Source organism: Capricornis sumatraensis, chromosome 11, assembly GCF_032405125.1.
Source record: "Capricornis sumatraensis isolate serow.1 chromosome 11, serow.2, whole genome shotgun sequence".
In the NCBI taxonomy this organism is placed as follows: Eukaryota; Metazoa; Chordata; class Mammalia; order Artiodactyla; family Bovidae; genus Capricornis; species Capricornis sumatraensis.
In genome coordinates, this window is record NC_091079.1 from 7347523 (window position 1) to 7374924 (window position 27402).

General features: G+C 42.1%; 1 protein-coding gene across 5 annotated transcripts in view; it reads right to left on the minus strand.

The window, feature by feature from the left end:
* KCNQ5 (potassium voltage-gated channel subfamily Q member 5) overlaps positions 1-27402 on the minus strand; it is a 630043-nt gene that overhangs the window by 115805 nt on the left and 486836 nt on the right. For all 5 annotated transcript variants that reach the window (XM_068983485.1, XM_068983484.1, XM_068983488.1 and 2 more), the window contains exons 4-5: positions 15588-15763; positions 14881-15006 (exon numbers count right to left, since the gene is read on the minus strand). In XM_068983485.1, coding sequence (XP_068839586.1) covers positions 14881-15006; positions 15588-15763 — 302 coding nt within the window. The remainder of the gene's footprint in view (positions 1-14880; positions 15007-15587; positions 15764-27402) is intronic.

The following is a 27402-nucleotide window of genomic DNA, read 5'->3' on the forward strand; positions in this document are numbered from 1 at the left end:
AAGGGACACTTTGTGCTATAAACCCTCCAAAAGCATCCAGCTCAGCTGACCACCCTTCCTAGACTCCCTTCTTGCCTTACTTTCATGGTTTTCCCGTCACATCTTTGTTGTTGCTGTTGCTCAGGCATGTCCAACTCTTTGCAACTCCATGGACTGCAGCATGCCAGGGTTCCCTGCCCTTCACTATTTCCCAGAGTTTGCTCAAACTCATGTCCTTGAGTGGGAGATGCCATCCAACCATCTCATCCTCTGTTATTCCCTTCTCCTCCTGGCCTCAATTTTTCCCAGCATCGGGGTCTTTTCCAGTGAGTCAGCTCTTTGCATCAGATGGCCAAAGTTAAGGAGCTTCAGTCCTTCCAATGAATATCCAGGATTGACTTCCTTCAGGATTTACTGGTTTGATCTCCTTGAAGTTCAAGGGGCTCTCAAAAGTCTTCTCCAGCACCACAGTTGTAAAGCATCAATTTCTTGGCTTTCAGCTTTCTTTATGGTCCAAATTTCACATCCGTACATGACTACTGAAAAAAACATAGCTTTGACTATATAGACCTCTGTTGGCAAGTGCTGTCTCTGCTTTTTAATATGCTGTTTGTCATAGCTGCATCGTTGGCAGCTTCTTTTACGTGGCTCATCCGACACCAGTCAACCTTCGAATATTAGATTCTTAAGGTTTGCTTCTGGGTCTTTTTCTCTTTTATGAAAAATTCTGTTCTTCAATTTTTCCTTTCTCTTCTATCTCTTCTTTTCTCTCTCTCGCCAGGTGATCTGAAATGCTCTCAAGATTTAAATCCCATTTTTATGAGGAACACACTGAGTTTCTACCTCCAAGTCGGACCACTCTTCTGAGCTCTGGATCCACATATCTGCAACTGATACTTCTCTTTGGATGCTGCCCAGTCGTTTAAACTGAATATATTTAAGACAGAACTTCTATTACCCCTAGCCTGCTGTGCCAATTACATCCCTTCCCAATCAAGAACACTGCTGTCAGGAATTCCCTGAGGGCCCCGGGTTCAATCTCTGGTTAGGGAACTAAGATCTCACAAACCTCAGGTGTGGGCTGTCAATTGGAAGCCTCGAGGAACCCTTGCTGCTCCTTCCCCACAGGTCCCTCTCTGAACCCCTCAGCAGGTTACAATGCTCCGATATTCCCAGTCCACTCCCTTCTCTCTGTCCTCATGGACACCATGGTACATCAGGCTCTGTAGCAGCCTCTTTTTTACTATACTTTTCCCAGTTTTATTAAGGGATGGTTGACTTGCATCACTGTTCAACGCATATAGCTTGGCGGTTTGATTTACATTTGCTGTGAAATGATGACCACAGCAGGGTTAGTGAACATCCATCATTCTGTAGAGATACTATAAAAGGGTAATACTTTTCTTTTTGTGATGAGAACTCATAGGATTTACTCTCTTCACTTTTCTGCATATCACACAGCAGAGTTACCTACAGTCACCTTGTGGTACTGACATCCCTGGTGTGGGTTTATCCTCTAACTGGAAGCTGGTACCTTTTGACCATCTTCCTCCACTCCAAGTCCCATACCTGCTGTAACCATGAATCTCATCTCCTTCTGTTTTAAAAAATTTATTTATTTTTAATTGAAGGATAATTGCTTTACAGAAGTTTGCTGTTTTCTGTCAAACCTCAACATGAATCAGTCATATAGGTATACACATATCCCCTCCCTTTTGAAACTCCCTCCCATCTCCCTCTCCCTCCCGCCCCTCTACGTTGATACAAAGCCCTTGTTTGAGTTTCCTGAGCCATACAGCAAATTCCCGTTGGCTATCTATTTTACATATGGTAGTGTAAGTTTCCATGTTACTCTTTCCATACAACTCACCCTCTCCTTCCCTCTCTCCATGTGCATAAGTCTATTCTCTATGTCTGTTTCTCCATTGCTGCCCTGTAAATAAATTATTCAGGACCAATTTTCTAGATTCCATATATATGTGTTAGAATATATTTATCTTTCTCTTTCTGACTCACTTCACTCTGTATAATAGGTTCTAGGTTCATCCACCTCATTAGAGCTCTCAAATGTGTTCCTTTTTATGGCTAAGTAACATTCCATTGTGTATCTGTATCATAATTTCTTTATCTATTCATCTGTTGATGGACATCTAGGTTGCTTCCATGTTCTAACTATCGTAAATAGTGCTGCAATGAACAATGGGATACATGTGTCTCTTTCAATTTTGGTTTCCTCAAGGTATATGCCTAGGAGTGGGATTACTGGGTCACATGGTGATTTTATTCATAGTTTTAAAAGGAATCTCCATACTGTCTTCCATAGTGGCTATATCAATTTACATTCCCACCAACAGGTCAAGAGCATTCCTTTTTCTCCACACCCTCTCCAGCATTTATTGTTTGTAGACTTTTTGATGATGGCCATTCTGACTGGTGTGAGGTGATATCTCATTGTAGTTTTGATTTGCATTTCTCTAATAAGAGCGATGTTGAGCATCTTTTCATGTGTTTGTTAGCCATCTGTATGTCTTCTTTGGAGAAATGTCTGTTTAGGTCTTTTTCCCACTTTTTAATTGGGTTGTTTGCTTTTCTGGTATTGAGTTGTATGAACTGCTTGTATATTTTGGAAATTAATCCTTTGTCAGTTGTTTCATTTGCTATCATTTTCTCCCATTATGAGGGCTGTCTTTTCACCTTGCTTATAGCTTTCTTTGCTATGCAAAAGCTTTTAAGTTTAATCAGGTCCCACTTATTTACTTTTGTTTTTATTTCTATTACTCTAGGAGGTAGGTTATAGAGGATCTTGCTTTGATTTATGCCATCGAGTATTCTGCCTGTTTTCCTCTAAGAGTTTTATAGTTTGTGGTCTTACATTTAGGTCTTTAATCCATTTTGAGTTTATCTTTGTGTGTGGTATTAGGAAGTGTTCTAATTTCATTATTTTACATGTAGCTGTCCAGTTTTCCCAGCACCATTTATTGAAGAGGCTATATTTGCCTCATTGTATATTCTTGCTTTCTTTGTCAAAAAAAAGGTACCCATAGGTACATGGGTTTCCTTCTGGGCTTTCTATCTTGTTCTATTGATCTGTATTTCTGTTTTTGTGCCAGTACCATACTGGCTACTGTCTTGATGACTGAAGCTTTGTAGTATAATCTGAAGTCAGGAAGCTTGATTCCTCCAGCTCCATTCTTCTTTCTCAAGACTGCTTTGGCTATTCAGGGTCTTTTGTGTTTCCATATGAATTGTGAAATATTTTGTTCTAGTTCTGTAAAAAATGCCATTGGTAATTTAACAGGGATCATATTGAATCTGTAGATTGCATTTGGTAGTATAGTCATTTTTATAATATTGATTCTTCCTACACAGGAACATGGAATATCTCTCCACCTGTTTATGTCATCTTTGATTTCTTTCACTACTGTCTTATAATTTTCTGTGTACAGTTCTTTTGTCTCCTTAGGAAAGTTTATTCCTAGATATTGAATTCTTTTTGTTGCAATGGTGAATGGGATTGATTCCTTAATTTCTCTTTATGATTTTTCATTGTTAGTATATAGAAATGCAAGTGATTTCTGTGTATTGATTTTGTATCCTGCAACTTTGCTAAATTCACTGATTAGCTCTAGTAATTTTCTGAGGGTTTATCTTTAGGGTTTTCTATGAACAGTATCATGTCATCTGCAAACAGCAAGAGCTTTACTTTCTCTTTTCTGATCTGGATTCCTTTTATTTCTCTTTCTTCTCTGATTGCTGTAGCTATAACTTCCAAAACTAAGTTGAATGATAATGATGAAAGTGGACACTCTTTTCTTGTTCCTGATCTTAGGAGTAATGGTTTCAGTTTTTCACCATTGAGAATAATGTTTGCTGTAGGCTTATCATATAGGGCCTATGTTGAGGTAGGCTCCTTCTATGCCCATTTTTTTTTAAACACATATAAGTGAGATCATACAGTATCTGTCCCTGTCTGACTTGTTGCGCTTTGAGGTCAAGGTCCATCTACCTGGCTGCAGTTGGCAGAGTTTCTTCATTTTCTATGCTGAGTAGCAATCCCCTCATGTGTACAGCACACCCTCCTGTTGACCCATTGTCATGACTCTGAGGTTGTTTCCATGTCCTGGCTCTTGAAGATCATGAGCCGTCATCTCTCAATTGCCTTTTCTGTTTTTGCTCCTGCTTCTCTTGTTTCCTTCTCCATAGGGGCTATTTTCTTACTCCTCTCTAGAAGCCCTGCAATGGCTGTTCACCAAATTCAGAATAAATTCTAAGCTCTGAGCTGTGGAGCACATGACCCTGTCTCCGCGGCACCCCCACACCGCTCTGGGCTTTCCTTTGCTCACTGCACTTTGACCACAGTGTCCTTTCAGCTCCTTGAACAGGCGAGGCCATCCTTCCGCAGAGCCCTTGCACAGTCTCTCCCCTCAGCTATTCCCCCTTCCCAGGGCTCCTTCTCATTCTGCGATCTTGTCCTAAGCTGGCTGTCCTCAGAGAGGCCCCCTGCCCACTGTCCACGGCAGGGCCTCTGGTTTCTCTCTGGCCTGCTCATTTCCTATCGGCTCTTATCATGAGGGGTGGTCTACTCTGCTTTCCCTCGGGCTGCATTTCCTCAGCTAGAAGGAAGGACTGTTTCTTTACTCTTTGTTTTCTAGCATGAAGTTTGCCACAAAGTAAGAGGACCTCAGTAAGTGTTCAGTGAACAAATAAAGAACCCTTTCAAGAACACTGGTAACAAACAGAGTGAGAAACTGGGGTGAGAACTCCTGGGAATCTCTGACGTGAGGTGGGAATTTCTAGCATGGATCTGTGCATCTGCAGAGAGGCCAAGACTGCAGAGGGGAGCTGGGGGCTTTATGGTGGGGGGGTACCTGAGAAAGGGGCTCCTCTGGTGGCTCAGATGGTAAAGAATTCACCTGCCAATGCAGGAAACTTGGGTTCGATCCCTGGGTGGGGCAAATCCCCTGGAGAAGGAAATGGCAACCCATTCCAGTATTTTGCCTGGGAAATCCCATGGACAGAGGAACCTGGCAGATGAAAGTCCATGGGGTTGCAAAGCGTCAGACATGACTCAGTGACTAAGCAGCAACAGCAAGCCGAGGGGACGGGCACATGGTGGAGGGCTAGCCTTGGTCGTGTGGATGAACGTATCCTCCACAGGGTGGAGACTGTGGGCACAACGTGAAGAAGGAGCTGGGCTGGAAAAGCTCACGGTGGCTTCATTACCTGCAGTGAAGGACAAGGAGGATCACCTGCAGGGAGAGAAGGGCCTGGAATGGGGAGGGCTCGTTTGGGCTGTGAGGGTGTGAGAAAGAACGTGCGCTGCAAACCAGCAGCCAAGTGAACCAGATGCCACCGGCAGTCTCGGAAGGGATTCTGATTGCAGATAAAACACTCCTGGCTACATCTCATGACAGGTTCATAACCTTAAATATGCAGGAAGGAGTTTAATCTACCACACCATTTATGCAAAAGAGCTTAACCCTTTCCAGTAGTTTATTAACAATAATAAACGGAAGAAGAAATTTCATGGTCTGGTCACAGCAATAATGTTGCATTTCTTTGTCTGCTTTCCATTCCAGTCACACATCTGAGCTGTTCTCCTGGGCCTGGGGCTCTGAGTGGGTTTTAATCTCCTGCCTCCAGACACAGCAAAGCAACCACCTTCTCAGTCCAGTTAAGAGTGTCGTGCCCTCCTTTTGAACTCAGGGCTGCCCCTCTTACAGCACTGGTAAGGAGGTGTCATGAATCCTGAGAGTCACACCTGGGCTGCCTGGGGTGGAGGACGGCGAGACCCTCCCACCTACTTCTTGGGCCACCAGGGCCAGGCCAGGAGGAGCTGGAGTGGCCCACAGCCCAGTCTGTAGCAGCCACTTCCTCCGCCGGACCTCACAGTCATTGGGCTGTTGCTTGGTTGAGGGCTGAGGGGCTTTTTGTTGATGGTGAGGCTGAGGAAGGATCTAGCACCAGGATGCCAGGAAGCGTGGGTGAGGGTTCGTGTTTTGTGCCTGTGGGGCAGATCATTTTGCTTCCTATGGCTGCAAAGGGGGACACTGGGCCTCCTGCTGTTATCAGGGGGCATCACACTGACCCTCCTGCTTGACCTGGCTGCCCCCTTTCTAAGGCAACCTCTGGTTGTGCTGTGCTTAGTTGCTCAGTCATGTCTGACTTGTTGCAACTCCATGGACTAGAGCCCACCAGGCTCCTCTGTCCAGAGGGATTCTAGGGGCAAGAATACTGGAGTGGGCTGCTACGCCCTCCTCCTGGGATCTTCCTAACCCAGGGATTGAACCCAGGTCTCCTGCACCACAGGCAGATTATTTACCGTCTGAGCTACCAGGGAGCTGCATTCCATCAAACCATCCTGAAAGAGGGCTGCAGGAAAATGAAAGTGTTGACCTCTCAGTCATGTCCAACTCTTTGTGACTCCATGGACTGTAGCCCAGCAGGCTCCTCTGTCCATGGGATTTCCCGGGCAAGAATACTGGAGTGGATGATATTTCCTTCTCTAGGGGAATCTTCCTGACCCAGGAATCAAGTCTTGGGTCTCCAGCATTGCAGGCGGATTCTTTACTTTCTGAGGCACTAGTCTGCAGGAAGGCTGCTGATTTTCCGGGCTTTCAGGTCAAGCTGTCTTTGAGGTACCCCAGTGCAGTTACCTTATGTTTCTTCCCTTTCCCCAGTAACTGGAAGGCCCTGGGAAGCTTTATCACTTGGTCCTTTGCACATGAACTGAGTATCCTTTCTGCGTCTCTGCTCCCACACTTGTGCTCAGCAATGCACCCACTTCTGTGTTCCAGAAGCCACGTGCAGCTCCAGTGACTGAGCTGCAGTTAACTGGTCTAATTTGGATGTAAAGCTAGAGGAACGTAGGGTCACAGAAAGCCCTGAAGACACCCTCTTCTCTGGGAGCTCCTGGCAGGAATTACCTGCTTATAGTTGGCATCTGTGATCTTAAGAAGTTGGCAAAAATCAGGCCTGGAGGAAATCCACTGTACTGAGTGTTGTTCCATATTCTGACTCCTTCCAGAGCCCCTAGGATCTATGCTCTTAACATCTGCTGGTTAGTGAAATTTTGAAAACGTATGTATTTATATATATATTTACTTATTATTGATTCATACTCATTGACTTTTGACTATGAAATGTCATAAAGCTTTGAATTCAAACAATTAAAAGATACGCTTTTAAAAAGTTCCAATATCTCTTTTGGACTCATTTCGACCCCATGGACTGTAGCCCACTAGACTCCTCTGTCTATGGAATTCTCCAGGCCAGAATACTGGAGTGGGTAGCCATTCCCTTTTCCTGGGGATCTTCCTGACCCAGGGATCGAACCTAGGTCTTCTGCTTTGAAGGCAGATTCTTTACCATCTCAGTCACCAGGGAAGTCCCTAAACAATTAAAAAACACATTTTTTAAAAGTTCCAATATCTCTTGCAGTGTTGTTTTAGCAAAATAATACTTTAATTGGTTGTCACGCTTCATGCCTAGAGGTGGAAGCCGGCAGACCAGCCTGACGGGAATGGTTGGGACAAGAAGGACAGGCCTGCTTCCCCTGCGGCCTCATCAGGTGAGCTTGGTGGTGCCTGTGGGTTGTGCTGTCCTTCCAGGTGGACATTTACTGGAAGGGCTGCAGCAGGTGGGAGCAGCTCAGAGGAAGTTTTGCCTTCAACTGCAGTCATGCAGGTAAGGAGAGATTTTCTGAAAGTCTTTGGGTTGCAAATATTGGCAGAAAGGAGGAATGGTAGCAAAGTCGGAGGTCTGCTCCAGGCCCCTTAGTGGGTTCAACAATCAAGTGTTTTCTCCCTCAGGAATCATACTGCAAAACAAATGTAAACTCGGGCCCAAGCTTTCCTCAATGTTTTTCTTTAATGGGAGGCAGGTGCTGTGTTCAGATTATAATTTAGACATAGGTTAAGCTACAGTTAATTGTTTGTTTTCAATAGCACAATTAATTGGAGACCAGGAGATATAAATCTACCTTCTTTTCTTCCAGCAACAAATCAACAAATATTTACTGTTTATAGCTAATGCATTTATGTGAGCATATTAAAATAGACTATTAGTAGATTTCCACAGTACAGTATAATTTCCCCCTAAGGGGGGTGTCCCTTTAAAATTATTTTTATTTTATTTAATCTTTTTTTCTTCCAGTTTTACTGAGATATAATTGACACACAGCTTTGCAGGAGTTTAAGGTGCACAGTACAATGCCCTGACTTGAACACATCATGAAATAATTAACACTGTAAGTTCAGCGAACACCCATCATCTCATATAGATACAGCATTAAAGAAATGGATATATATATATAATTTTTAAAACTCTTAGGATTTACTCTGTTAGCAACTTTCATATATAATGCACAGCAGAGCTCATTATACTTATTGCATGGTACATCATATCCATGGCACTTATAGCTGGAAGTTTGTGCCTTTTGACCATCCTCATTCAATTCCTCCACCTTCCACTCCCTGCCTCTGGTAAACACACATCTGGTCTCTTTTTCTATGAGTTTATTTGTTTGTTTTGAGCCATAATTGACCTAAAGCCCTTTGTTAGCGCCTGTAACACAACACAGTGATTTGGTATTTCTATAGCATTTTGAAACCATCACCAAGGTAAGCCTAGTTATGATATCACCATACAAAGACATCATACAATTATTGGCTATATTTCCCACACTGTACCCTTTATACTTGGGACTCACTTATTTTGTACCTTTCAATCTCCCTCACCTATTTCTTCCCTCTCTCTCCTGCTCTGCCCTCTGGCAACCACCTGTTTGTTTTCTGTATCTGTGACTCTGTTTCTGTTTTGCTATGTTTGCATATTTGTTTTGTATTGTAGATTCCACATGTAAGTGAAAGCATATGGTATTTGTCTTTCTCTTCCTCACTTATTTTGCTGAGTGCGATAATCTCTAGGTCCATCCGTGTTGCTGCAAATAGCATCATTCCATTCTTTTTTATGGCTGTGTAATATTCCACTGTGTATATAAACATATCTTCTTTATCCATTCATCTGTTGATGGGTCCTTAGGTTGCTTCTGTATCTTGGCTATTGTAAACAGCACTGCTATCGTAACTCTTGGCTATTGTAATAGAATATGAGATGCATGTATTTTCTCCAGCTAGCGTTTTTGTTTTCTTTAGGGCAGAATTGCAGAATCATGTGGTAGTTCTGGTCTTAATTTTTTTTGAGGAATAGCTGTATTGGTTTCCATAGTGGGTGCACAACTTACATTCCCTCCAGCAATTCCTAAGGGGGTCTTTTAAGGGGGAAGATTCCTGTCAACAGTTGTCAACAATCTCCTTCTCCCTCCCCACTCTTTCCTCCTCTCTGCTCTGTTTCTGTTCTTTCTAGTCTCTTTTCTTCCCTCTTCTCTTCTCTTAGCCCAAGTAATCTCTTGGGCTACTTCCTGAGCATGGGTATCTATGAAGTTAATTTTGACATTTGGTCATCTTGAACTAGTAGGTCAGAAAGATTTTCGATCTTTACACATTGGAAACTCCACGGTGGTGGCATCGTGAAACTCAAGTTCTGCTGTGGCAGGGGCTCAGGGCATTAGCACTCCCTACTGTTCTCCCAGGCTTGTGGTCAGATAAGCAAGAACAGTGGCAGTCACAGCTATCTAATATTGGATAAAGTGAATCCACACGTCCTAGTCTCATTTGAAACACAGAGCAACTTTGTGTTTGGGTACTATAATTTTTTCAGTTTTATAGCAATATTAAACAATTGCTTAATATCACATCTCTACTAACACTAATGATGGGGTTGGAACCCTGGTCTCCTGACTATAATACCGTTTTTTTTTTTTTTTTTAAATACAGCATGTGCTCAGTACTATTAGAATAACACTGAACAAAAGTGTCCAGAGTTGCACGTGTGCCAATTTTAAGAACAGATGTCTTAGGAAAGAGTTCTCCAGGGATTCAAGCCCAATATACCCCATAAATCCCCCAAAGGTAGGCGTGGGGCTTGGAGAGGTTAATAACCACTAGACTGTATGGAAAGTATCGCCAGGGGTGTATGTCTCAGTTTTCACTTGGTTGTTAATAATCCTGAATAGTTGGAAGTAAAACTTCTGATTCCATCAGGTCGCACATTGGTAGTAAGAAACACTTCTATTTGCGGTACCAGCAGACTTACTGAGTCAGAAACCAATAGCTTCTTAGAGGTAGCAGAAAACACTAGGTCCTGGTAAACCTGATGGAAGGGGGGTTGATTCTCAGAAAGGTGACAAGTGTCATCAAGGACAAGGGTATCCTTGCTCTTTCCACAAATTGGCACCATTTCCTATTCTTAGATTTTGTAGGGGGATGAATTCATGGCATACGTATGGGCTGCATAACCTGTTGAGTGTGCATTACATACAGAGCCTTCCATATTGTTGCTTGGGAAAAATGTGAGGTTTTTAAGAGCACATTCTAGGACTAACTGGCCAATGCCAAATCTTCCACATGCCTAAAGGAATCATGTCAAGCACAGGTCTCAGGTGGAGGCTATATTCAGAGTAGGTTTATACCTCAGGAGAAGGTTTATGCCATCTGCTGCTGTTGCATCTTTAAAGAAAACCCATAACACCATCTTCAACACAGTAAGAGTGGTAAATTAAAAAAAGGACAAGTTGGCCTTCAAGGATAAGGTCGTTACAAGGAAAAACTACTTTAGGAGGATGGGATCTTCAGTTACTTCAGAATAAATCTATATCAAATCAAAAGGAGGGAAGATAATAACAGGAAAGAAGGAGCTCATAATAAAAAATAAATCCAGGAAAACCTGTCCTTTGATTATTTCAGAATAAACCTGAAGTAACTGAAAAGGAGGATAATACTAATAGGAAGTGATGTTAAGCAGAGCTCCGCTGTGCAATCAGAAGACCCTGTCCTCCTGTAGTTGCCTGGCCTCAGCAACATTCGTCATCAGTGCCTCTTCAGTTGCTCATTCAGAGTCCAGAACATTGTTCACTGAAACCTTGATTCCCAAAGCCCTTCTTCCCTGAAGCTGTAGGTTTGTTCTGAAGCTGTAGGTCTGTCAGGAAGGGCATTGGTCTCTGCTCCTTTGCTGTAGAGGTTCCCCATATCCATTCATGCAGCCCCCATCTGTGGTTGGGTACCTGTCAGGGGCTTAACACCAGCCCTTTCTATGGACTATGGGCTGAATATTGTCATCTATTATTACGGGAAGAGTTTCCTGGGACCAAAGTTCTCTGAACTGCTATTGCTTTGAGCAGTGCTGATCACACTACGTATTCCTCCTAAAGTTGGTTTGGGAAAAGTATCTTCTTCATGGAATAGTTTTGCATATAATATTTGGAATTCACTGAATGCTGTATCCATAGACTATAAATTGCATTTTAAATTATATATCGCTACTTCAGGTTTTTTTTTTTTTTTTTTTTAATAAATGGAGATTTCTTTTTTTTCACCAAAGCCCAGCACTAAGAAACTCATCAAATCAGGATTCTTTCATTTCCTTCATTCCCCTATATTCCGGATGTTTCCTTAGTTAGCAAGGTATGCATTACATGCAACATGGACAGTTTTAACTAGAAAGATTTCATTGAGGTCTTCATTAATACATAATAAAACGTAGAGTATTCCATGGGCTTCCCTGGTAGCTCAGCTGGTAAAGAATCCACCTGCAATGCAGGAGACTCCAGTTTGATTTCTGGGTCAGGAAGATCCCCTGGAAAAGAGATAGGCTATACCCTCCAGTATTCTTGGGCTTCCTTGGTACCTCAGCTGGTAAAGAATCTGCCTGTAGTGTGGGAGACCTGGGTTCAACCCCTGGGTTAGGAAGACCACCTGGAGGAGGGCGTGGTAACCCATTATAGCATTCTTGGGCTTCCCTGGTGGCTCAGATGGTGAAGAATCCACCTGGGTCAGGAAGATTCCCTGGAGGAGGGCATGGTAACCTATTATAGTATTTTTGCTTGGAGAATCCCCATGGACAGAGGAGCCTAGTGGGCTACAGTCCATGGGGTTGCAAAGAGTTGGACACGACTGAGTGACTACGCACAGTGGAGTATTCTATATTTGTTTTACTTCATTTTGGAGACCTAGTATATGTTCTTCTTATAAGGACAGAACTAGTAAGTTCTCTCGTTTGCTTTTTATAGCTTTAGACAATTTCATTAATGAGTTAGTTAATATCAACAAACCCACTGTGGACCAACAAGGCATTTTTTTATTCCTAGAAGCTCAGTATCTTAGAAAATTTTTGCTTCTGTAGTCAAGACTAGTTTGTGTGTGTGTTTTTTTTTTTTGAAAGAGATATAATTAGGCCATTCAAAGATTCTGCTAAATACAGATTCAGTTAAGTTCAGTTCAGTCACTCATTCGTGCCTGACTCTTTGCGACCCCATGAATCACAGCACGCCAGGCCTCCCTGTCCATCACCAACTCCCAGAGTTTAGTCAAACTCATGTCCATTGAGTCAGTGATGCCTTACAGCCATCTCATCCTCTGTCGTCTCCTTCTCCTCCTGCCCCCAGTCCCTCCCAGCATCAGTGGTAGTGAAGCGAAAGTCACTCAGTCGTGTAGAACTCTTTGCGACCTCATGGACTGTACAGTCCATGGAATTCTCCAGGCCAGACTACTGGAGTGGGTAGCCTTTCCCTTCTCCAGGGATCCCTTGGTTGATCCCAACTCAGGGATCGAACCTAGGTCTCCCGCTTTGCAGGCAGATTCTTTATCAACTGAGCCATAAGGGAAACCCAAGAATACTGGTGAGGGTAGCCTATCCTTTCTCCAGGAAATCTTCTCTACCCAGGAGTTGAACTAGGGTCTCCTGCATTGCAGGCAGATTCTTTACCAGCTGAGCTACCAGGGAAGCCCTAAGTACAGGTTAAACTTCAGTCGAATAGCACTGCTGCGCTGAAATCAATGAATAGATGCTGCTTTTCCCTGAAAGGCACAGAGATGACCTTTGGAAACCTGCTACGTGGGTTATTCTGGCAAAGAAACAAGCTGGTGACTAAGTACATTGAGAGTTTCCCCCACACACTCAACACACAATGCAGTAGGCAGGGGAAAAGTAGGAAGGAGAGTAGTAGGAAGATGGATGGAAGGCTAGAGAGGTGCCAGGTGGATGCACCAGCAGCTGGACCTCAGTACAGAAGGGCCCCCAAGGGTCTCAGCCATTCAGCCAGATTAGGATCTTCACAGCGATGCAGAAACTAAAATTCAAATCGCTGTCTTCCCCTTGCTGGCTAGAAAAACCTCCTTTTCGCTCAGTTTACTCAGTTTATCCCCACTATGAGTCATACATTTTCATTTGTTCTCAACACATAAAAGGTATTGTAGGCATGTCAGATGACAGCTCTCTTCTGGGTTTTCCACTTTCCTTCTTTCAAAGTGGTCATTATTGCTTGTGGGGGAGGGCAAGGAGTTGGAAACCAAATTATGACACAACAGGATGCTTTGTTATCAGTGACACAATCTTGTAGACATTTAGCTCTGACAATCTAAGGAAAAAGAATCTTAATCTTCAAACGACTATACTTCTGATTCTTACTCATTTCATTGCTGCTATGCTATACCAGGTTCTGCTTACTTCAAGCCCTGATGAGTTATCCTCGCCTTTGATGACAATTCTAGTTCTCACTGATGAGCTTCAGACAAATAGCGGAAGAGCGCAGCAGTGAGGTCCACGCGGCAGACTGGCTAACAAACTTACTAATGCTTCAATCATAGTTTAAGAAGATGATGCATTTTTATTTTGGCAACAATCTAACACTCAAGAAATATTACAAGTGATTTATAAGACAATAAGTTTGCTGGACCAAAGAGACTCTTCAGACAACTCTAACTGCTGTTGTATTTTCACCCTTTTGGCAAATATTAATGAATAAAATAAAAAGAAATGCAGTTTACACATTGTATAAAGCATTCCTTTATCTTAAAACATTCTTATTAGGGTATACAATTCAATGACTGTTTAATAAATTCTTTACAATAGAAAGACAATTTTTGCTTCAGTGCAAAACTATGTGTTGTTTAGAGTATGTTCTTCTAGGTTATCGATTTCTGATTTGATGGGGCAGACTCTGCACCTTTCATGGCCTTTGAGCTATTTTAGGATTGTGTAAGTTGCAGCAGGAATGCAAAATAATTCTTGTCTATAGATATGTAAATAAATCCTGTCTGGTGGGGGTTCCTCTGACTTCCTGCTTTCACTGTGGAAGAAGCCAGGTTTGCCTCTGCACATTCAATACTCCTAATCTTTACACACTTCTGTTCTGTGGATAGTCCTCTGAACTGTCTGTAACATCTTCTTAGTTCCTTCATTGATAATAACTTAAAATATTTACACATGCTTTATTTTCTATGTGTACGAGAGTCATGTTTTAACTTTTATTTGTTTGGAAAACCATCCTTTAACAACAATATAAAGGAAAAAGAGTAGAAAAATTTGAAACACAGTGTCTGTAATCTCTGATCTCACAGATGGTTACCACTCTTTTCTCTTTCCCTTTTTGTACCACAATTTTACTCATAGCTTTTGTTCAGCTACTATTTCTTTTTTTAAAGCCTCAGATAAACTTTCTGATGAGTGACAAACAACACAACAATTTGTACTTCAAAGCTGTGCTCCACAAAGTTAAATAAGTGAACCCGTAAACATTTTAATTAAGGTTAAAAAATTATTCGTTTTTATTTTGCAACAGACTGGCACGCATGAAGCAGTAAGTTGATTTGTAAGAGAACTTTGTTAGACCTAAGCAGATGAGGCAACTCTTAAGATAATTAAAAGTGCTGTGTATTTGCACAAAACTTCCCTTTTGGAAGTTCTTTTATAGTTTTACTGAGACCACTCATGGGAATCACTGCACTGTATTCAAAGGAAACATCTCACAACATCCCATAAATAAAACCGGATTTTCGCACTCACCGTGCCCCACCAGAGAGCATCTGCGTATGTAGAAAACTCCTTATTAGCATCCTTTTCCACCAGATAGACAAGGAAAGACGAAAAAATCAGAACCAAAAATCCTATGTACCAAGCTGTGATTAATTCCTAGATATAAAAAGAATGAGAGATGTTTTAGAGGTGAAAAATACTCGAAACAGGAACAAAAACAAAATCTAAGCATGATTTCATGTCTTTGACTACTGCTTGGGTATGGTGGTGGTGGTGGTGGTGGTGGTGGTGGTGGTGGTGGTTTAGTCACTAAGTGGTGTCTGACTTTTGCGACCGCATGGACTATAGCCTGCTAGGCTCCTCTGTCCATGGGATTCTCCAGGAAAGAATACTGGAGGGGGTTGCCATTTCCTTATTCAGGGGATCTTCCCGACCCAGGAATTGAACCCGGGTCCTGCATTGCAGGCAGATTCTTTACCAACTGAGCTATGAGGGAAGCCTTATAGATATAAAAAGAAAGAGAGATTTTTTAGAGGTGAAAAATACTTGAAACAGGAACAAAAACAAAATCTGAGCATGATTTCATGTGTTTGACTACTGCTTGGATATTTATGGTGACTTTTACATAATCCACATTGTGTCCTCGCATGGCTTTAGCCAGTTTCTGAAAAGCCCAAGTTTGCTTTCGAAGAGTTTGGCGACCAGGGCGGCCGCGGGTGCGGAAGGTGTGAGCTCACCTTGCTGTGCGCGTAGACCACGGAGCCCAGCAGCTTCCAGGTGCCGCCGCGCCGGTCCATACGCACCATGCGCAGGATCTGCAGGAAGCGCAGGCTGCGCAGTGCCGACGTGGCGAAGATGTTACCCTGAGTTTTGGCAGAAACGACCGCTATGGAGGCGATGAGGACAATGGTATCTGAAAGAAACAGGTTGAAGCAGCCGTAAGTCGTACAGCCAAGAGGTTTTCGTTTCCCAGAGAGGATTTCAGAACGCGTCACTTTGGCCCTATTTGGGGCCCTGGGAGCAGGACTTGAGCTCCAGGCTGGCGGCCGCCACGTGAGCTCTGTGACGGCCGAGGAGCGGAAGGTGGAGGACGGAGCCTTCTGCTGACTCGTTCTTACCCCTCGGCCATTCTCTGCTTTAGCCATCCGGTTTGGACCACTTCCTGTTTAACTTTCGAAGAACTGGACGTGGCCTTCAGAAGGTCTGGTGCTCTGGGGGGCTTAGGGGCTGGGGGCACCCTCCACTGCAGTCCTGGCGTCACGGTTGGAGAGGGGTGTCCTGCCGGCAGGAGCCCCAGCCCCAAAGCTTCCCCGATGATGCCGTGGAGGCATCATTTAGCTGTGAAAGTGCTGCTTGGCACAATCAGGTTTCCTGTTTTCTTGCCCCCAAAGCTTGTCGCTCCTTCCTACAAAAATTTCACTTCTGTTGTTGTGTCTGCAGCTTTGCAGACTGAAAGAAAGGCCTCAACTAAGCTAAATACTTCAAGCGCTCTGGGTAGAGTCCTTTCTAAACTGCTGTCAGTCAGTTTTGTGTAACTTCTGCACTCAAGTTAATTGACATTCCGTTTGTTATAACGGAGGAAGTAATTGTACACACTGTGCATGGGAATGGAGATTTAATGTCTGACATATTGACATTTGGCTTAAATCATACCTGCTAAAAAGAGCAGCTAACGAAAGCACAGAAAAGATAAAGGAGGACTTAATCGCTCCAAGGGTAAATATTGGAGTGATGGAAAGTAGCTTTGAAGTGGGAGGAGTGAAGTGGGATGAATAGCCTCCAATGGTGATTTTACGGTAAGTCAGCTTGACCTGCTCATCTTCAATAAAATATCCTTTCTGCGCCAGGTAGGCGTGCAAGGCCAGGCAGCAACACTCAGACCCCTCAGGGTGCAGCATTTACTATGTTTCTGGGGTCCTCAGGGTTAACTGCTGAGTGAATGTGGATTTTTCATTCAGCCCAGTCCTTCATGCTCCCAGGAAGGTCTGGCCCCTGGATGTGCACTGTGAGGATCTTTAGAGTCACTCTCCTGGTGCCCTCTTGGGTCAGCACTTGGAGAGAGGGTTGGAGGTTGGCACACAGGTCAGTGGAAGGCATTTCTACTCTTAGATCTGTAGGCTGAGTGGAGTTTGTGGTTGGGCCCACAGCCAGCCACAAACGTATCCTTTTCTTTTTCTCTGTAGCTATTGGAGGGGAGAGGAAAGTGAATATGTTAATACAAACACCAGGCACATTAAGTGACTAGAAATCAGTTGCAAAGCAGAATGTACAGTGTAGTCTTACTTAATAAAAAATACATTATACAACTAGGAAAAACATGTGAGGATATACATAGAATATTAATTCTCTCTATGGGTAGAGAGGCGGGATGAGAATGTGGATAAAGGACTTTTCACTTTTGAAGTTATTAATTTCATTAATCTTGGCGTTTTATAACACTGAAAACATCTTTTGAAATCAGGAAAAAAACTTTAAAAGAGTTAAGTGTGAAAACATCTCTTGGTTTTCATCATTCAGAGGGATTTTCTTCTGAGACAAGTGGTTTATAGACAAAGAAACATTCCTTATATGGCCCTGCTGGATATACATTATGCTTCTATTTCTCATTGTAGTACTACTTCCTCACAAGTGTACAAAGAAAAAGGTACAATACCCTACTTACTATACTAAAATATTAGAAATAGTTGAAATAAATAAATGACTAGTGTGGGTGCAGAAAATACAGATATGAAATTTACTTTGCGCAGGCATTTTCCTTAGTGTTAAGTTTTTTACAAATGTCATATTATTTTAATCCTTGTAACAGCAATATCTGTTAGATATTCTAGATGAAAAAAGTGAAACACAGAAAACACATATTGTATCAGTTTTTAAAAATTAGCTATAGAGCGGTTACACTACAGCACAAAAGTATGTTTTTAGTGACAAAACCCAGAGAAAGTAAAAGAAACCCTGTAGGTCTGAGACAGTTTCAAAAACTATGCACACAGTGAATCATAAACTAAAGATTTTAAGTCACAAAATATGCAAAGGTAACCACAGATTTGATTTAACACCCTTATTGTAATTCAGATCAGAAAGTCAGAATTCAGTGAAATGAAGTCATAAGTGAGCAACCAAATGGCACGGTGAGTCAGCAACAAAAACACTTCTGCTTGGGTTATAGTCATCGGCTGGAGTTTTGCTGTCGGTACATCTAGATATTTCCCAGGTTAATATTTTAGAAGTTATGAGTACTCTTGTCTTATTTTTCTGTAATGTATGTATTATTTTTGTAGTCCATTACTTAGGAGACTAGAGCTTCCACAAGGTTGGATACTTGTATCCCAAGTACCTAGAACAGAGCAGGCACTCAGTAAATGTTTATAGAATAAACTCAAGTTAATAAACATTTAAAAGTAGCTTGAGCTTTCTTCTCTTACCACGTCAGTGGCTTAATAACTGGAACATCAATCAAAAATACTCAAGTTAATCAAACCAGCACAGAATTCTACAGCAATGTAATAATTTATAGCCGTCATTCATTGACATTTATAAAAAGCAATACTCACTAAGGTTTACCTTTTATAAGTGTGGGTAGGTGTGGCCTTTAAATATGGCCTCACAGGAGGCTCCTAACTGCCCTCCCCTCACAGACACACCACATGAGCAGCTACACATGCAGAAATTCCCTCTGGAGGAAATCCAGAAAGAGAACGCTCACATCAAAACAGCAGGAGAGGCTGAGATGTAGTCACCATAAACCCCACTCCTAGCATAGTGCCAGACATACAGGAGGGACCTCAAACTCCTAGCTTCTCCCTGAGAGACTGAGAGTTTGAACCCCGCATTTAGCACCCCAATTTTTAAGACTCCTACCAGAGGGATAGGTCCCCCAACCGCCTAGCCCTGAAAGCCGTGAGGCTGGCATCCATGAGACACACACTGTAGCCGACAGGGAAGCAGGTGTTAGTGAGTGTGAGCCCTGGGCTGTAGAAATGCCCATCTCCCTGTCTTTTCCTGAGAGGATTCTACTTGCCTACTTTACAAGCTACCTCCACAGATCAGGCCTCTAATTTAGATGCATCTGGAGAGTGACTGCAGTTCTCTCCTGAGGTCACAGGAGCCAGTGGACATATCTCCTGCCCTCTCCCTCTGGCCTGCTCCAATTTGCCAGTATCCTTCTCGAGGAGTTTTTATACATATCTGGTGGCCCAGCTTTTGAGGCTGCTGGGAGAAAAACCCCTGGATCACTTGGCTTTGACAGCCAACAGGGCTTGCATCCAGGAGTCCTACAGGGCTACAGCAAAGAAAGTTCTTAATGGGTTCAGGACCCTGCAGTCCCCTGCCCCCACTTCATGGCTATATATTAATAACTGGGTCCAGTACAGAGGGAACTGGAGAAGGAAATGGCAACCCACTCCAGTGTTCTTGCCTAGAGAATCCTGTGGACAGAGGAGCCTGGTGGGCTGCTGTCCGTAGGGTCGCACAGAGTCAGACACAAATGAAGCAACTTAGCATGCACTGGAGAGGAAATGGCAACCTACTCCAGTGTTCTTACCTGGAGAGTCCTGTGGACAGAGGATCCTGGTGGGCTGTGGGGTCGCACAGAGTTGGACACAACTGAAGTGACTTAGTAGCAGCAGCAGCACAGAGGGAGCAGGTGGAATGCCTACCTAACAGTTTCTCCCTGGATAGGGTCTAATCACATACTTTCCCAGATGCTGCCTGAGGGTCCAACTTCCAACTGGCATTCATCCAGAAGATGACTGTGACCCTCTACTTGAGACACTGATGAGTCTTGGCACATGTTTGACCACTGGGAGCCACTAAGAACACAGTGGTTAGACAATTACAAACGTTTCAGAGACAATGAGAGGCAAAGGCTAGGCTAATTGATGATGTTCATCTCCTATACAAGATCTGTCAGTCAAGACTAGTGTAGGTGGCTAGTTTTATCTGATGCACAGAAATTAACAGAGAGTCAAGGAAAATGAAGAAATAAAATAATATGTTCCAAACAAAAGAACAAGACAAACTCTCAGAAAGAGATCTTAGTGAAACAGACCATCTGGAAGAAATAGTTAACTTACTAGAAACATGCAATCTAACAAGGCTAACTCAGGAAGAAATAGAAAATTTGAACAGGCCAATCACTAACAAAGAGATGGAATCAGTAATCAAAAACCTCCTAGTGAACAAAAACGTCCAGGACCAGATAGCTTCAGCGGTGAATTACATCATCTGAAGAATAAATACCAATCCTTCTCAAACTCTTTCATAAAAAAAACAGAAGTAGAGGAAGCATTTATGAATTCATTTTACAAGGTCAGTATTACCCTAAAAGGCTTCCCTGGTAGCTCAGTTGGTAAAGAATCCACCTACAATGCAGGTGACCACCTGCAATGCAGGGCACCTGGGTTCAATTCCTGGGTCGGAAGATCCCCTCTGGAGAAGGAAATGGCAACCCAGTCCAGTATTCATGCCTGGAGAATCCCATGGGCAGAGGAGGCTGGCAGGCTACAGTCCATAGGGTCGCAAAGAGTCGACTGAAGTGACTTAGCACTAGCACTAATCTAACATCAAAATCAGACAAGGTTTTGGACCTTGTCCAAAGATAAAAGTACACATCCGTGATGAACATAAATGTAAAAGTCCTTAACAAAATCTTAGGAAACTGAATTCAACAATACATTAAAAGGATCATATACCATGATCAAGTAGGGTTTATTCCAGGGATGCAAGAATGGCTCAGTATCTGCAAATCACTGTGATACACCACATTAACAAAAGAAAATTAAAGTGATATAATCAACTCAATAGATGTAGAAAAAGCATTTGACAAAATTCACACACTTTCATGATAAAAGCTCTCAATGAAGTGGATATAGAGGGAATGTACCTCAACATAATAAAGGCCACAAAGCAAGCCCATAGTGAACATCATATTCAGTGCTAAAAAACTGACAACTTTCCCTGTAAGAACAGGAACAAGTTAAGGATGCTCATGCTTGCCACTTTTATTCAATACAGTATTGAAAGTCCTAGTTAGAGCAAGTAGGCAAGAGAAGAAGTAAAAATCACTCAGATCAGAAGGGAAGAAGTAAAACTGTCATCACTTGCAAATGACAAAGCATTATGTATAGAAAATTCTAAACATTTGACCAAAACAAATGTTGGAAATAATGAATAAAGTTGTATAGCACAAAATAAATAATTCAAAAATCAGTTGTGCTTCTACACACCAACAACCATTTATCAGGAAGAGAAACGGAGAAAAAAGTCCCATTCATAGCAATGTCAAAAAGAATAAAATATTTAGGAAGGAATTAAACCAAGGAGGTGGAAAATCAGGTCAGTGAAAACTACAAAACATTGATCAAAGAAACTGAAGAAGACACTAATATGGAAACATACTCCACGCTGATGGAACAATTCACATTATTAAAATGTCTGTACTACCCAAAGCAACGATTCAATGCAATCTCTATCAGATTAAAGTGTTTTTTCTCCCCCCACAGAAATGGAACATTAGTTCTAAATTTGTATGGAATAACAAAAAAACCCTGAATAACCAAAACAACCTTGACAAAGGAGAATGAAACTAGAAACATCACACTTCCTCACTTCATATTATAATACAAAGCTGTAGTATCAAAATGGTATGAAACTGGCATAAAAGCACACAAAGTTCAATGGAACAGAACAGAGAGCCCAGAAATGAAGCCACACACATATATAGACAATTAATTAATGACAGAGGAGCCAAGAATACACAGTGGGGAAGGGAAAGAACAGTCTCTTCAATTGATGGTGTTGAGAAGACTGAACAGGCACATGCAAGAGAGTGAGACTGGACACTATAACACGCCACTCATAATAATTAACTCAAAATGGATTAAAAACTTAAATGTAACACCCGAAACTATAAAACTCCTAAAAGAAAACAGGGGGTAAGCTTCTTGACATTGGCCTTGGCAATGATATTTTGGGTTTGACATCAGAAGTGAAGGCAAGAAAAGCAAAAATTAACAAGTGAAACTATAGCAAACTGAAAACTTCTGTATAGTAAAGGAAACCATTAACATAATGGAAAGGCAATGAAAGAGAGAAAACGTTTTCAAATCACATAGCTGAAGAGAATTTAATATCCATAATATACAAATAACTCATACAACTCAATAGTAAAAAAAATAAAAAATAAAAATTGGGCAGCAGATCCAAATAGATATTTTCCCAAAGAAGACATACAAATGGCAGATGTATTGAAAAGGTGCTCAATATCACTGATCATCAGGGGATGAAAACCAAAACCTGTTAAAATGGTGATTATCAAAAAGATAGGAGATAACAAGTGTTGGTGAGGGTATGGAGAAATGAGAACACTTCTGCTTTGCTGGTCAGAATGTGAATTGGTGCAGCCACTATGGAAAACAGTATGGAGGATCCTAAAAAAATTAAAAATAGAACTATCAGAGCAATCCTATTTCTGGGTTTATATCCAGAGTTAATTAAAACAGGATCTTGAAGAGATACCTGCATCCCCATGTACATTGCAACATTATTCTCAATAGCCAAGATATGTAAGCAAGTTGTGCCCATCGATGAATGGATGAATAAATAAAGAAGACCTATCTATCTTTATTGAAATATTGTTCATCCGTGAGATAGAAGGAAATGTTAATGTGTGCAAAAACATGGACTGACCTTGAGGACAATAAGCCAACTGAAACAATCCAAATAGAGAAAGATAGATACTGTATATCACTCATACGTGGAATCTCAAAAAGTAAAACTCAAAGGAACGGAGACTAGAATCATGGTTACTGGAGGAAAGTAGGGGGGAGAAATGGGGAGAGCTTGGTGAAAGATTACCAACTTCCAGTTATAAGGTGAACGGGTTCTGGGGATCCAATGTAAAGAAGGGTGTTTATACTTAATAATGCTGTATTATATACATGAAAATTATTAATAGAGTGAATCTTAAATGTTACACCACAAAACAAGAAATGGTAATTATGTGAAATGATGGAGTTGTTAACTAATAATCACTTTGCAGTCTACCAGTTCAGTTCAGTTCAGTTGCTCAGTCGTGTCCAACTCTTTGCGACCCCATGAATCGCAGCACTCCAGGCCTCCCTGTCCATCACCAACCCCCGGAGTTCACTCAGACTCACGTCCATCGAGTCAGTGATGCCATCCAGCCATCTCATCCTCTGTCGTCCCCTTCTCCTCCTGCCCACAATCCCTCCCAGCATCAGAATCTTTTCCAATGAGTCAACTCTTCTCATGAGGTGGCCAAAGTACTGGAGTTTCAGCTTTAGCATCATTCCCTCCAAAGAAATCCCAGGGCTGATCTCCTTCAGAATGGACTGGTTGGATCTCCTGGCAGTCCAAGGGACTCTCAAGAGTCTGCTCCAACACCACAGTTCAAACGCATCAATTCTTCGGCGCTCAGCCTTCTTCATGGTCCAACTCTCACATCCATACGTGACCACTGGAAAAACCATAGCCTTGACTAGATGGCCCTTTGTTGGCAAAATAATGTCTCTGCTTTTCAATATGCTATCTAGGTTGGTCATAACTTTCTTTCCAAGAAGTAAACGTCTTTTAATTTCATGGCTGTAGTCACCATCTGCAGTGATTTTGGAGCACCCCCAAAATATAAACTGACACTGTTTCCACTGTTTCCGCATCTATTTCCCATGAAGTGATGGGACCAGATGCCATGATCTTGGTTTTCTGAATGTTGAGCTTTAAGCCAACTTTTTCACTCTCCTCTTTCACTTTCATCAAGAGGCTTTTTAGTTCTTCACTTTCTGCCATAAGGGCAGTGTCATCTGCATATCTCAGGTTATTGATATTTCTCCCTGCAATCTTGATTCCAGCTTGTGCTTCTTCTAGCCCAGCGTTTCTCATGTACTCTGCATAGAAGTTAAATAAGCAGGGTGACAATATACAGCCTTGACATACTCCTTTTCCTATTTGGAACCAGTCTGTTGTTCCATGTCCAGTTATAACTGTTGCTTCCTGACCTGCATATACATTTCTCAAGAGGCAGGTCAGGTGGTCTGGTATTCCCATCTCTTTCAGAATTTTCCACAGTTGATTGTGATCCACACAGTCAAAGGCTTTGGCATAGTCAAGAAAGCAGAAATAGATATTTTTCTAGAACTCTCTTGCTTTTTCCATGATCCAGCGGATGTTGGCAATTTGATCTCTGGTTCCTCTGCCTTTTCAAAAACCAGCTTGAACATCAGGGAGTTCACGGGTCACGTATTGCTGAAGCCTGGCTTGGAGAATTTTGAGCATTACTTTACTAGCGTGTGAGATGAGTGCAATTCTGTGGTAGTTTGAGCATTCTTTGGCATTGCCTTTCTTTGGGATTGGAATGAAAACTGACCTTTTCCAGTCCTGTGGCCACTGCTGAGTTTTCCAAATTTGCTGGCATATTGAGTGCAGCACTTTCACAGCATCATCTTTCAGCATTTGAAATAGCTCAACTAGAATTCCATCACCTCCACTAGCTTTGTTGGTAGTGATGCTTTCTAAGGCCCACTTGACTTCACATTCCAGGATGTCTGGCTCTAGATGAGTCATCACACCATCGTGATTATCTTGGTCGTGAAGATCTTTTTGGTACAGTTCTTCTGTGTATTCTTGCCACCTCTTCTTAATATCTTCTGCTTCTGTTAGGTCCATACCATTTCTGTCCTTTATCAAGCCCATCTTTGCATGAAATGTTCCCTTGGCATCTCTAATTTTCTTGAAGAGATCTCTTGTCTTTCCCATTCTGTTGTTTTCCTCTATATCTTTGCATTGATCTCTGAGGAAGGCTTTCTTATTTCTTCTTGCTATTCTATGGAACTCTGCATTCAGATGCTTGTGTCTTTCCTTTCCTCCTTTTCGCTTCTCTTCTTTTCACAGCTATTTTTAAGGCCTCCCCAGACAGCCATTTTGCTTTTTTGCATTTCTTTTCTGTGGGGATGGGCCTGATGCCTGTCTCCTGTACAATGTCATGAACCTCAGTCCATAGTTCATCAGGCACTCTATCAGATCTAGTCCCTTAAATCTATTTCCCACTTCCACTGTATAATCATAAGGGATTTGATTTAAGTCATACCTGAATGGGCTAGTGGTTTTCCCTACTTTCTTCAATTTAAGTCTGAATTTGGCAACAAGGAGTTCATAGTCTGAGCCACAGTCAGCTCCTGGTCTTGTTTTTGTTGACTGTATAGAGCTTCTCCATCTTTGTCTGCATAGAATATAATCAATCTGATTTCGGTGTTGACCATCTGGTGATGTCCATGTGTAGAGTCTTCTCTTGTGTTGTTGGAAGAGGGTGTTTGCTATGACCAGTGCATTTTCTTGGCAAAACTCTACTAGTCTTTGCCCTGCTTCATTCCGCTTTCCAAGGCCAAATTTGCCTGTTACCCCAGGTGTTTCTTGACTTCCTACTTTTGCATTCCAGTCCCCTATAATGAAAAGGACATCTTGTGTGGGTGTTAGTTCTCAAAGGTCTTGTAGGTCTTCATAGAACTGTTCAACTTCAGCTTCTTCAGCGTTACTGGTTGGGACATAGACTTGGATAACTGTGATATTGAATGGTTTGCCTTGGAGACAAACAAAGATCATTCTGTCGTTTTTGAGATTGCATCCAAGCACTGCATTTCGGACTCTTTCGTTGACCATGATGGCTACTCCATTTCTTCTAAGGGATTCCTGCCCGCAGTAGTAGATATAATGGTCATCTGAGTTAAATTCACCCATTCCAGTCCATTTTAGTTCACTGATTCCTAGAATGTAGACATTCACTCTTGCCATCTCTTGTTTGACCACTTCCAATTTACCTTGATTCATGGACCTGACATTCCAGGTTCCTATGCAATATTGCTCTTTACAGCATCAGACCCTACTTCAATCACCAGTCACATCCACAACTGGGTATTGTTTTTGTTTGGCTCCATCTTTCTAGAGTTATTTCTCCACTGATCTCCAGTAGCATATTGGGCACCTACTGACCTGGGGAGTTCCTCTTTCAGTATCCTATCATTTTGCAGTCTATAAGCACGTCAAATCAATAGATTGTACACCTTAAACTTGCACCATGTTTTTGTCAATTTCATGTCAATAAAGCGGAGTGGAATTTGGGTAGAACAATTTAAGCTGCACAAGTAGCTATTTGTCTAAAATGTTTTTCTTTTTGCAACATAGGAGCATTTAAGAGGAGACAGAACATTTTAGTACACTGTAGCAAACAGAGACAGCCTTGAGGCTCATTGGCTTCAACTTCCTTTGTTCATCTCTTAGTGTGTGAAGCAGTTAATTAAGGGTCAAGCATTGTCTTAGACACTTGCATTAAAATAAGTATTCATTCATTCATTCATCTGATCGTCAAACTGTTGCAAATATTTATCATGTCCCATCCATGTACCAGACATTGCTAAATGCTTTATGTGCACCAGTGTTGTCAAAGGGGAAAGTCTTCCTCCTGGGGGCATTTCCCAACGTTTGGAGATGTATTTGGTTGTTGTAAACGAAAAGGAGTTGCTACTGGCACCTAGTGGTAGAGGCCAGGGTTGCTTCCTAACATTCTGCAATGCCTGGAACAACCCTCTGGGGGGTGGGGGGGTGGGGGGCGGGAAATGACCTGGTCCCAGTGTCAGTAGTGCCAAGGTTGGAAAGCCCTGCGGCCCATCATTTCATTTAGTCCTGAAAACAGTGCCATAAAGCAGACAGTATCATTGCCATGTCCTCCTCAAAAACAAAGAACTGGGGCTTGCAGGGCTCAACTAGCCAAGGCACAACACCTACAAGTGGCTGTGCTGGCCCTTACCTGACTCCCGAGCTGTGCCCTTGAGAGTCATGGCGCATCACTCCTTGGATAATGAAAATCAGGGTGAAGTAGGTGCAGGGTTTGTGGTTGGGGGAGGGAGAAAGGGGTAGGCTGCAAAAACAGGTGGAAACTAGAGCAAGAATAAATTTGTTATTGTATAAAGTGCTCACAAAAGAGAGAAATGCTGGGAAATTAAAGCAGAAATAAATTATATTAAAAGAGACGTACTTTTATGGATAAGTCCATAGAAAATGGAGTTAGAGAAAGAAATAAAGTGCTAATAAACAAGAAGAAGCACCAAATGGCATGGAAAAATAAAAAACAAGTAATCTTAAATTCGAGCTCCTAAATGCCCCTCCCAACAGAAACAATTTTGGAAGTGGGGAAGAAACAATTACTGATTATAATTATCCCATTAGAAATGTGGAATATAGGCTTACATGGTATTAGGAAGTAGGCTCACATACTCACTGAATCACTTAGTGATTTATGGATTAATTCTTGAGATTTGAGGAGACTGCAGATTTGAACACTGGAACTTTGCTCTAGTATTAGCAAAATCAATACAAATTGATCACACTGGGCCCTGGGTAGAAGGGATTAGTCACTGAAACACTGAAAAATCCTCATTATAAGGTGGATTCACATCCAAGGTTATCCTGTTATGGAGTGACAGCTGGGTTAAAGCAACATTTGAACTTGATGGGCTGCTTTGTTGCTACAATTACATGACACGA